This window comes from Globicephala melas, chromosome 14, assembly GCF_963455315.2.
Source record: "Globicephala melas chromosome 14, mGloMel1.2, whole genome shotgun sequence".
NCBI lineage: Eukaryota > Metazoa > Chordata > Mammalia > Artiodactyla > Delphinidae > Globicephala > Globicephala melas.
Window position 1 is genome coordinate 9,762,191 of NC_083327.1, and position 12,625 is coordinate 9,774,815.

The 12,625-nt window shown below is 48.4% G+C and overlaps 1 protein-coding gene across 1 annotated transcript in view; it reads left to right on the forward strand.

The window, feature by feature from the left end:
- The window catches only part of KCNQ5 (potassium voltage-gated channel subfamily Q member 5), a 579,817-nt gene that overhangs the window by 514,573 nt on the left and 52,619 nt on the right, over positions 1-12,625 (forward strand). The window contains exon 10 of the mRNA XM_060283602.1: positions 3,619-3,839. Within this exon, the coding sequence (XP_060139585.1) occupies positions 3,619-3,839 (221 nt within the window). The remainder of the gene's footprint in view (positions 1-3,618; positions 3,840-12,625) is intronic.

The following is a 12,625-nucleotide window of genomic DNA, read 5'->3' on the forward strand; positions in this document are numbered from 1 at the left end:
ACCTGAAATTTAGCTTAATTTTTCTTGTTTTAGAATTGTTTTATTTGTAAGTGCTTACTTTTCTTTTAAGCCAATTAAATGGAGCTCATTTACAAATTAACCTCAGCAATGTTATCCAAAGACACAGACACATACTGAGACATAAACATATATCCAGGCCGTCAGAGATCTCATAGTTTCCACTTGAGATTTAAAATGTCTCTTTGCCTCTTTTTTTTTTTTCTCCCCTTGGCTTGAAGTTCTACTAATTAACCCAAGGCTGAAGTCTCAGGCAAAGTGGGCTGTGTTTATAGCTCAAGGACATGATAAGAGTTAACTTCAGACTTTTTCCTAGGCATATTTTTGTTCTCTCAGGGTCAGGATTCTGAAAAAACTATTTGTGGTATGCGGGCCTCTCACTGTTGTGGCCTCTCCCATTGCGGAGCACAGGCTCCGGACGTGCAGGCTCAGCGGCCATGGCTCACGGGTCCAGCCGCTCCGCGGCATGTGGGATCTTCCCAGACCGGGGCACGAACCCGTCTGCCCTGCATTGGCAGGCGAACTCTCAACCACTGCGCCACCAGGGAAGCCCCAGACTAGCTTTTCTAACTGCACATGCAAAAAGAAACCCCTTTTGCAATCTCAAAAAATTTTTATCTTAACCAGTTTTCTCTGGAGTCTAAAGAATATTGTGGCCATCCTGACTGAAGGAACCTAACTTGTTTTGAATTTGGGAAATGTCAGAGATGGGAAAGGGAACATGGACTCTAATAGTGCCCATGTCTCCATTTGCTACTTCCTGGCGTTGGGCAGGCCTGGATCTTGTGTGGGGAGGGGAGAGGGGCTTTCGCCCTGATAAGGGGATGGCTGATGGGGAGCTGTGGGTTGAGATGGAGTCGGGGGCTGAAGCAGGGGGTTCATGGGGCGGGGGACAGGAGAGGTCGAGTAGAGGGTCATCTAAGAGTTCTGCTGGAGAGGGAGACAGGGGGGGCCGGGGGGATAAGGCAGCAACAGAAAGACACATGCGGCATGAGTCCCTAGGCTCCGGATGCTGACTACGGGCCATAAAGGTCTGGACGTAAGGAACCTCTGAGTCCTCTCCTTGTTTCCGCCAAAAGAGATCAAGTTGGAGGATCGTGTTATAATTTAGTGTGCCATTAGGAGGCCACTGTTCTTGGTCCCCCAGTTTATACTGGGGCCAAGCCGTGTTACAAAAGAAAATGAGCCTCTTCTATTTGAGATTTTCAGGGTCAAAATTTTCCCGTTTCTGAGGATACAGCCGACGGGTGAGTCTGAGGGAGGCTCCCGAGACATAGCAGAACCCATCCTTAGCCTGTACGCCGTAGAAAGGGGGTACTGAGAGTCACCAGCTGACAGGCGTCCCCTTTGTCCCGGTGATCTCTCCATGTGACTAAGGCACAGAATGGGCCGACTGTCCCAACAATCGCATCTGACCGTGAGAGGTGACCCCTGAGCGTGCGACTGAGGCACCATGCGACTCGGGCAGGGAAGAAAGAAAAGAGAGATTCCCGGGACCCACCGGGTGACTCACCGCTTGGCGATGCCCTGAAATGTGAAAAGCACTCCCGGGATGGCTCAGAGGCAACACTTAGGCTCCTGTAAGTCAATCTGGACGGAGAAAAAGGTGAAAGCGTAACAGAGAAGACAGGCTGAGGACTCGGCCTTGTAGTCCTGCCGGGAAGGCAGCGGCCAAGGGGAGGGGGCTCAGTGTTCTGTTTGAACCAATACGTGCCTCACGGTGCACGGAAGTTGTCTTGCTGGGGACAGATGCGCTAACAGCCTGGTCTGTTCCCTGACCCCCTTATCCTTTCACGGGAGTCTTAAAGCGGCAAGCGCCCTAATGGCTTTTAAATGCCTGACCTGTGCCCACATAATATCAATCGACCTAGTCCGCAGTCAGGAGGAAGACAGAGGGACCCTCACCCGTTCTGGGCGGCAGTTACTGGGGCAAAGCGAGCCGTGGAGCCTTCGGAACACACCAGGGTGTGGCCCTGGCCAGAGTTCCTCTGTTGCTTTCACGGAAGCTTGCCTGTTCACAGAGGTCCCAAGGAATGAGGAGAGGAGGTGGGGGAGGAGATGTCCCCGTACAGGCCACCAAAATGTCGTGGTCCGAGCGCGGGTTGGAAGAAGAATGTCCAGACCTGAAGAATTTTAGAAAAGAGTGAGTTTATTGAGAACAAACAGCAGAGATGGTGAGGGGCGCTGCGAATCCCGCGGGCCCACTCCCTGATAGACCAGGGAGAGCCGACCCCCTTTGTGGGCTAGTAGCCAACCTTTATAGCCTCAAGACAAAGAAAATTCCTGCTGTCAGGATGGCATTAGGTGATTGGTCAGGAGGATACAAGGTTACTACATGGTGAATATTTTGCCTAGTATGGAGTCGGGGTGGGGTGGGTGCTGTCCAGTTTAGATTAGGAGAGACCGTGGCAAGAGTTGCTATGGGGGCTCGGTTAATTCCATCGTTTTTGTCCTGTATCCTTGATGTAGGGTGTCCTTGACGTAGGGCTCCACATATAGTAGTGTGTGTATGTTAGTATCCCAATTTATCCCTCCCCCCATGGCATCACTTTCTAATGAATAGCACAGTAGTTTATAAAAGAACAAGAACACAAACAAACTGGGTCCACAAAGCTTCATACAGTTCATCTGATGCCCACAGAAGTCCCTCAGCTATGTTGCTATTTTTATCTCCAAGCTAGAGGCGAGGCCTCCAATCCAGGTCTCTGATTGCAGTCTGCCCTTCCCGGCCCTTCACGCCCGACCCGTGCTCAGGAGGGCCCGGAGGTGCACGCTGTGTTTTGCTGCCTTGTTAACACTTCCTTTATCAACCGACCTCAGTTCAGGCCTAGCTGGTGTCTGAGAACTGAACGTGAACAAATATAATTTACCAGGAGCTGCCAAGCAAATCAATAACCTGTCGAATATCAGGAAACTGCTGGTGAACACAGCATCTCATTCCATCAGTCAGTCATCTCGTTCATTATAAGCTGTGTTCGTTCTACCTTGTGTGGTTTTTGTCTCACCAGAATGAACGTGGTGTTAAGTGTCGTATGTTTAATATTGTTTGCAGTGCCGCCAGCCGCTCTGAGACTGCATGGATGTGGAAATCGTAATCTTGCCTGGAGTATAAAATGCATGCAGCCTGTAGATACATGTGCATGTGTAACTGTCATCCCCATTTTCCCGTACAAATGTTTTAGAAATTACAAAGAGATATGCTCCCCGCCCCCCGCAGAAAAAAACAAAAAACAAAACCTTTTTTTTTAGGTCTCAAAAGTTGAGGTTAAATCTAAAATCTGTTTCTAAGGCGAACACCAAACCAGATCTCTGGTCTTTCCAGTGTCATTGTGCACAAACCGCTGTGCTTGGTCTCAGGCTTCGTTGAATCCAGGAAGGGTGTGCAAAACTATGGAATGAGACGGATTTGAATGCAAACAGAGAGGTTCAATAAAGCTTAAATTTGCAATAAGGGAAAACTGTATCGCTGTGCCCCTACTTGCTAAGAACATTCTGTGTATTGAAGTACATGGTCGTATGCAGTTTCATCCGAGCATTTACCCACGTGGGTGGACGGCACTGCCCAAAACGTGCTAACGCTGCCCTGTGCTCCGCCCGCAGCCAGAAGCTCAGCTTCAAGGAGCGCGTACGCATGGCGAGCCCGCGGGGCCAGAGCGTCAAGAGCAGGCAGGCCTCGCTGGGCGACAGGCGGTCCCCCAGCACGGACATCACCACCGAGGGCAGCCCCACCAAAGTGCAGAAGAGCTGGAGCTTCAACGACCGCACCCGCTTCCGGCCCTCGCTGCGGCTCAAGAGCTCCCAGCCCAAGCCGGTGGCAGATGGTAAGCCCGTCCCTTTTCTCCGTAACCGTTTCACTGTACGCTCGAGATGATGAGTGGTTAATTCTCTCCGGTGCCAATCGCAGAAGGAAGGAGTCAACCCCAGGGGAAGAACTGTTTGTTTTCTTGGAAATTTATTCCCTGCTTTGGGCGAGTGTACAGAAGTTTACTTTTGGAAGCAACTTTGACAGCTAAGTCTATGTTTCAGGGAAGTCAGACACAGTGTTGTTAATTCTTCACTCATATCTCCAGCATATCGTTATTTCTCAGGCGAGGTGCGTATCAGGTCAACAGGACTGTGCTTCAGATGCACAGGACATGTCTGACCTGCAAAGGCCCGAAGATGGCCAGATGCTCAGGAACCTTGAGACACAGGGAGAAGGGGCCGGAGCCTTTCTGGACCCAGTGAGGATGCGGTTCCTTTTCTGCTAGGCTCTGTTCTCCCCTAAATCAGAGACCATTGCTCATCTTTGTTAGAGAGGTTCTCACTGAAAGTTCTATCTAATGATAAGTGGAATTCAGGTTCTTCTCCTGAGAGGCATTAACCTATTTTATTTATCAGATTTTGTGGCAGAAGCTTACTTGCCAACACGTTTTATTGAGTGCCATATAATTTCAAGGTTTATGAAGTAAAACATTTTGTTCTTCATTTAAGATTAGCTTGGCTTTCCTTTTAAGAACGCCCCCCAGGATCTCTTATCCTGGGCAAAGAACCAAAGTCAAATCGCATCTTCCATTAACACGGAAAAGCCCGCAAAGGCCGTCAGCCCCGCTGTGTGCACTCCCGAGCAGAACCTGCGTGCTCCCAGGCAGCGGGATAAAAGTAACAACCCGGGCCCACAGTGACCTCAGGCGCCCTCGGCCCCCGGCCCTCCCAGCCCATTCAGAGCTCGTGGGGCCGCCCTCCACTCTCAGGGATGCCCCCGGAGTTCCCTCCTCACACTTCACACCCGGGAACGTCAGGCTCTCCCAGCAGCGCCCAGTGGCTGATCCGGCACAGGCCCTCCTGGCGGAGCTCGCAGCTGCCATCTGGGCTGCACACTTGACCCATCAGGTGCCCTCCTCCTGCCGCTGTGCTAAAGTGGGAAGTGCTCCCCCCAGCACCGGACACCCCTCCCAGCCCTACACCAAGCCCCCAGTGTCCCGAGTCACTGGCGGCACAGATCTCAGTGTCCTCTGGTCTCCGCACTCTCCTCCCTAGGAATTGGCTGAAAGCCCATGAACAGCTGAGTCAAGAGTTAGCAGTTACAAGGCTTGTGTAGCACTCAAAATAGACTTGCCAGATATAAATGGACACATGATTTCTGGAAGGCAAGTTGGCAACAGATATCAAGAGGCCTTTACATCTGCCTAAGCTTGGACGCCTCCCACCCACCAATGCCATTTCTAGGATACCGTCGATATAATGAAGTAGCAGACGTTAGAAAAGATGCTATAAGTCTAAAATTATTGAAATAGATAAAGGATCACAAAAAGTGAATTATTCCATCTTGGCTGTGTGTGGATGTGTGTGTAAATTCATATATTTATAGTAAAAGTTCTGGAAAGATTTATAACAATGAATGAACAGTTACCTCCAAGAGGTAAGATCAGAGTTATGTTTTGTTTCTTCATGTTGTTCATCTGTATTTCCTATTACTTCTACAATGAACATGTAAAGCTTTTGTGATAAAAAGGCAGAAGAGGATTTTCTATTAAAAAGTCAGGTCCTCCTCTCAGACACTACCCTTTTCCTCTCCCTCACTCTGGGGGCCCTTGGTCTAACTGGTGGCCACCAAACCCCTCTCCTTAGGTGGCGTTCCTCCTGGTCTCGGTGCCGGGGACTAGCCTTCACCGAGGGTAGACGTGGACTGTCTAATGAGGTTTGACAGCTCCTACTACGAATAGAACTGTATTAGGCTCCAGGGCTGCCGTAACAAAGTACCACAGACTGGGTGGCTTAAACAACAGAAACTTATTTTCTCACAGTTCCGGAGGCTACAAGTCTGAGATCTCCTTGGGTCACAGACGGCCACCTTCTCCCTGTGTCTCCACTTCTTCCCTCTGTGCATGTCTGTGTCCAGATTTCCTCCTCTTATAAGGACACCAGTCATATTGGATTAGAACCCACTCAGATGACCTCATTTTAACTTCATTATCTCTTTCAAGACCCTGTCTCTGAATTCTCAGGGACTGAGGGCCGGGACTTCAGCCCATGGAATTTGTCGGGATGCCATTCAGCCCATACAGGAGCCCCTGCAAACTCACAGCACAGCATCCCCGGGGGTGCACACAGCTCCAACCGTCGCCCTGGGTCCACACGCACTGGAAACGCATGTATTGCCACAGCGGGTCCTTACCCTTCCAACGTGGGCTTCAGAAAGCATCGCTTCCGTGCTGTGAGGTCCTTACTGTTGGCTGAGCACATCTAAATATAAAAGTCAGACAATCCAGATTCTGAATATGGAAAATGAATTCTACTTGTATGTTTGGCCAGAGGGGAAGCATTTTTCAAAGACTCCTAGAGTCAGCACTATCCATCACACTCTTTTCAGTTACTGCAAAGATGTCTCAGAGGTCAGACAAATAGAAACAGAAGTCCTGTTCTCTTCCAAACCACAAATTGGAAAGGTCTCCCACCATGCATTTTCTACCTCATCTCGTACAAGTGCAGTTCTCTTTGGTTAGAAGGGAATTGCTTTTCCCTGGTTGATACCTGTCTGAATTGGTTCTGAGTCCCCCAAGTGACAGGAGGCCGACTGCTGTCCTGTTGAGGTAGCTTTGTTGGCTGCCCACCCGCAAGAGACCATGACTCCTGACTCCTTGCTCCAGTAGCCCAGAACCTTGACCTCTGATTTACCTCATGGTTAGATGTTGGGAAAACAGAAATTCACTTTTTATAGAAAAAGAAAACTGAAGTAGCTATCAAATAAATGTAGACTTCAATTTATACATTTTTACATATAGTGCCTCTATATGTTTTAAGTATTTCTAAAATCCACTTATTACCCATAGAAAATAATATATAATACTGCATCCAGCTCCCAATTATTCTGGATCTATTTGCTCATTCGCTTCTGGGGCTCTTTTTTTGCTACTTCTGTTTTCCCTTTACATATTTTAGGCATTTCAATGCCCATTAACAGCTCAGGGAGAGTGGATGAATAGCAGAGAGAAAAATAGAAATTCAGACTGGCCTTGAGGTTAATAACTAACTTACATTTGGAAAATAATGAGCCTGTTAACTAAAAGACACCATAATAGGAAAACTAAAGAAATTTAAGGTTAATCTGTAAATTTTAATGATTCTTCCCAAATCTGATAGCCTTTACTACAGATGGTATTATTGTTATAATTTAATGACTCTTACAAAAGGTTATTAAGTATTGCATGTTGTTTTTATTTGCTAGCATTTTTGATGAAATTTACATGTTACATTTTAAAGGACACAATTTTAAATTCCACATCCATGTGTACCAGAGAAGTGGACAGTAACAGGCAGATGCTGTCACCAGAAATTTACAAAGAGCAAAAGGAAGAAAGTAAACTGTAAGGGACTAGGGTGGTGTTGCCTGCCATAGCAAACTGATTTTGACCAATATGATATGAATAGTAGTTTTAGTTTATAAATCTAATAATAAGAGATAGAAATGTTCCACTAGTCAATCAATAGTATTTAAGCCTCTTCATACAATCTCAGAATTTAGGTAGGATATGACTTTTTTAGATTCCATATATAATGAGTGTGTGATCTTGCATTTTGTAGCCTTCTGTGTGGCTCATTTCAATTGGCATAATGGCCTCCACGTTCATCCATCTTGTTGCAAATGGCAGGATATCTTCCTTTTTCAAGGATGAGTAATACTCCATTGTATAATTTATACCACAATTTCATTTCACTGTATGTATATGTATATCAAGTCATCATGGTGTACACTTTAAATGTGTACAATTTTCATTTTAAAAATAAATTAGGTGGCTTAAAAATATTTGTATTTTAATATACAAGAATAATAATGATGAAAGTAACACTTATTGGCTGGCACTGTTTTGAATGCTTTACTTCGATGATTTCATTTAATTCTTCCAATAACCCTATGAGGGAGGAAAGTCGTGATCCCCATCTTGTGAACGAGGGAGCTGAGAGCTGCCCAGATCTAAGGCGTGAGCAGGGCAGCCTTGGTGCACACCCAGACCATCTGATTTCCCAGCCCTCCTGGAGGACACGTTTAAAGCTGCGCCCTCAGCTGTCGTATCGATTTCCCTTTAAGCATCTTTCATTTCTCCTTTTTCGCACTGTTGCTCTTCCATCTTCAGTTGGCCAGATCCCCCTCCCTTAGAAACCATTCGACTTTGCCACTGGCCCACCCCTCCTTCTCCCAACCTCAGCTGCCAAACCTCTGAACTGCATCGTCTTCAAAGAGTGGAAGATTCGGGGCTTCCCTGGTGGCACAGTGGTTGAGAGTCCGCCTGCCAATGCAGGGGACACGGGTTCGTGCCCCAGTCTGGGAAGATCCCACATGCCGCGGAGTGGCTGGGCCCGTGAGCCATGGCCACTGAGCCTGCGCGTCCGGAGCCTGTGCTCCACAATGGGAGAGGCCACAACAGTGAGAGGCCCACGTAACGCAAAAAAAAAAAAGAGAGTGGAAGATTCAGCAAATTGGGAAACGGCCTTTAGATTACCCGTCTCTGTGTCAATCAAGCACCCGGCAGAGGCTCAGGATCACAGCCATCTGGCCTGCATCTGTCACCCAAGGAGGGAGGCAAACCGTGAGGCCATCTGAGGTCTGTTTCCAGATACAGAAGGTGGTATCAGGAGATGGACAGCCATCAGCACAGACGAGCACATGGAACGTGGCGGAAGCAAGTCCAAGGAATGCCAGGCAGCAGAGCCCAAAGGATGAAATTAGGGAGAGCTAGGGGCAAGCCGAGGTTTCTGGTGACTAGTTAGGTTGCTATCAAAGAGGCTGTCGTGACGGACCCTGCTGTACTGGGAATGCCTTTCAGAGTTGCATCAAAGAGCACGAAAATCTCGACAGAGATAAGGCAGTAGCTGGAGGTGGCTCCACCCTGTAGAGCGTGGAAAAAAAAAAATCTGTCTCAAATACTGCATGTAACATGCATGTCTTAACATGTGTAACATTGTTGCTGCTCAAGGAAACGCATCAGTTCTTGTGGGAAGCCCTCAGGGCTCGTGCTGGCTGCTCTAGTTCATGATAAAGACTAGCAGCCTTGGATGCAGGGGTCCCCGAGCAGAGGCTGGGGGGCAAAGAGGCAAAATGCCTGCCGATCATGGGGGTCTCTGAGGCCCGTTCCCTTGTTCCAGGCACTGCAAGGAGCTCTTCTCTCTTCACTTCTCTTCTTTGCCTTTCTCCTCCAGCCAGGGTACCCGCTAGGGTGCCTTTGGCTGCGGGGCACAGAGAAGCAGGCTCCACTACCTTAACCAGTAGTGAAATGTATCATCAACACTACGTGAAGAGAAGGTCAGAGGCGGCACAGCTCCCAGCCAGGAGGCAGGCGCCCTGGCTCCCCTGCTCTCGGCTCTCTCCTTCCGCTCTGCCCAGCTGTGGTCTGTGTGCTGCTTCCTCCAGGCTGGCAGCCGGATGGCTACGAGCATCTTCCCCACACACGGCGCTTTGACAGGCAAAGGGGGGACCGCCCTAGGTTGTGAGGAGAACGGTCCAGTCACGTCTTATGTGGCAAAACTGGGTCTCACGCCTGAAATGACCACTGGTGAGGAGAGCAGGCGCTGGAGTTGCCAGTCGGCATCCAGCACCTGGTCTGCGGCCAGACTCCTCCACGGCGAGTAGGTCAGGGGACGGGGCAGGGGGTGTGACTGGAGAGATGTGAGGGTTTCTGTTTGGGGATCAGCTCTTGGGAGAAAACCTCCAGTGGTGTCTGACACAACCAAGAAATCTTCCCTGCTTCGTCGTGAAGGTGGCAGGGAAGAATGCCCCTAAACATGCTTCCTCCCCAGTATTCTGTCCACACGTCATTTCTGTTCCTCTGAGTGTCTGAAAGCGAGATTGGGACATGTTTTTGGTTTATTTCTTGTTTATCATTATCTTTTTTTTTTTCCTCCTTTCTTTCATCATCTAATCTCCATGAGACCGTGACCGCAGACTGGCCCAACTCCTTGTATTTCAAAAGAAGGACAAAGTGGGTAAAGCAAAACCTAGGGAAAAATAAATGAATTCGGATTGAGATAATACAATCTGTCCCCACGTGCAGTCGGCCCAGATTGTGGGCTTCCTATCACCACGGCCACCAGGGGAAAACTGGGGCAGCCGCCTTCCTCAGCACCTCCTCACGGCCCCAGACGCCCCGTGCCTCAGGCTGCTTGCCTGGTACCCCGTCTTCCCTTCGGGTGAATGACAGCCGACTGGGTCTCACCTGAAATGAGCAAAAGAGAAGGAATGCACAGCCCAGGATGCCGGAGCCCTCAACTCCTCCAGAAGGCAGAACGCCACCTCTGTCCCCTGGGTCCCCGGCCCGCCGTCTCGTAAACATCTTGTTTGAGATTGTCAGTAGATCAACGGGAACAATGGCAAAAGGGAAGCATTTTAGTGCAGTGGTTTTGCAACCAGCCTCAACTAACAGACTCCTGTACCCACAACGGGGTGTTCTCCTCCAGGCAGCATACACCACAAGCGGCCAGCGTTTCACATTTCACCCGGCCGCACACGCGGCCCTTTCATCTGGTGCTGGGCCTCTTCTGCGCTTCTTTTCCAATGGCATCTGCTCCCCTCGTGTTCTTCTCAGTCTCCCCAGTTGACATTTTTGGTGTTTCCACAAAATGCCACGCACAGCACTGCACTTAGCGTTTTTCCTGACTTCCTGCACTGTTGATCCGGCTTCAACCAGACTCTGATTATCGTTTTCCACAATACATGATACCTCCTGGCACTTCATGAAATTACCCTGTTGATGACTCTGCCTCGTGTTGACAGATTTAGTTCTTGTGAAGGCCGTCTTCCCTCAGGGCTTCAGCTGGACCCCGGAAGGGACCCCTGACTGGGGAGCTCACCCACTCCTCTGAGCTCCACCTGGAACAAAGCCTGAGGGTTTTCTTTCACACCAGAACAAAAGGATTTCCTGAGAATGACTGGGTCGAAAGTCTGGAAATTAAAAGTCCAGTCTATGCCCACCTTAACTGTTGGCATGATTCTGTGCAAAAGCCTGGAGGGTATTTAGTAGGAATCTGAAACACACTTTCCATCCCTCACCAAGGTAACTGGTGAAAAGCATTACCTGGAGGAATCACCTCAATTCCTATCCACGGGTTTCTTTTCTCCTTAGTTGTCCGGGTTCCCCATTTATTCAGCCAGGAACGGGTCCTGCTCCTCTCCTGGGTGTCCTGCACCCTCCCTGTCCCCCAGCATCTGCTCTTGTGTCCCAGGGTTCTTATCCCTATGGGAGGTTGGGGAGAAGAGACCTTTCAATCTCTGGTTATAGACTCTAAGAGACTAAGTATTTATCGTATTTCCGGTAAATGGTTGCTTTTTCCAATACTTTTTGTGAAGTGCCTGTTCCTCGTGTTTAATTACTGGGGAAATGCGTTTCTACTTTGATTGAACTGGAGATTGCCATGACTTTCTATTCTAATCCAAGTACTCTGTATCACAGAACAAGATTTCTGTCCAGATTTCTCTAGGTTCTTCCCCAATGTTTGTTGTCACCCTACAGTGATAGGGAAAACTATGTTTGGTTTCTCGTGGTGGGGAAAAAATAGCTCCCTGCTTTAGATCTGAGTTTTGAATGGATTCTACCTCCTTTCTTCTGGCAGAATCTAAGATGCCAGGTGACCTCTGAGTACAGCCTTACTCCATGTCTTTCCACCTTCTGCGGATCCAGGTTTTATTGAGAATTGCAGGGTTGTGTAAATTGGCGCTCTGAATTTTGTTTCTCCAGCACAGCAAAGTGCGTGTGCATGTGTACGTGGGTGCTTTAAAATGAATTAGAATGCTGTATTCGTTATCTGTTACTTATGGACACTTACACTCTCACAGTCTCTGAGGTCAGGAGTCCTGCAGTGACTCGGCTGGGTGATTCTGGCTCAGAGTCAGGCTCTTGCTGGGCCCAATGTCATCTCAAGGCTCAGCGGGGGGTAGGGGGTGGGGGGTCCATTCTCAGCTCACTGCAGCACTTGCTGGCAGGTCTCCTTCCCTCCTCACATCGGCCCCTTCATTCGTTGCCTGGACGTCCTCATGTGGTTCAGCCGCAGAGACAGTACACGCTCAAGAGAAGATAAGAGTACCCAAGACAGAGGCTGCCGTCTTTTCAAAGAACCAGCTTTTACTTTCGTTGATCTTTTCTGTTGTTTGCTTCATCTCTGTTTCATTTATTTCTGCTCTGATCTTTATGATTTCTTTCCTTCTACTAACTTGGGGTTTTGTTCCTGTTTCTCTAGTTGCTTTAGGTGTAAGTTTAGGTTGTTTCTTTGAGATTTTTCTTCTTTCCTGAGGTAAGATTGTTTGCTATAAACTTCCCTGTTAGACCTGTTTCTGCTGTGTCCCGTAGGTCTTGGATCATCGTGCTTTCATTTTCGTTTCTCTCTGGGTGATTTTGATTTCCTCTTTGTTTTCATCAGCAATCCATTCGCTGTTTAGCAGCATATTGTTTAGCCTCCACGTGTCTGTGTTTTTGACAGTTTTTTTCTTGTAGCTGATTTCTCATCTCATAGTGTTGTGGTCAGAAAAAATGCTTGATATGACTTGTTTTCTTAAATTTACTGAGGCTCACTTTGTGGCCTAGCATGTGATCCATCCTGGAGAATGTTCCATGTGCACTTGAGAAGAATGTGGATTCTG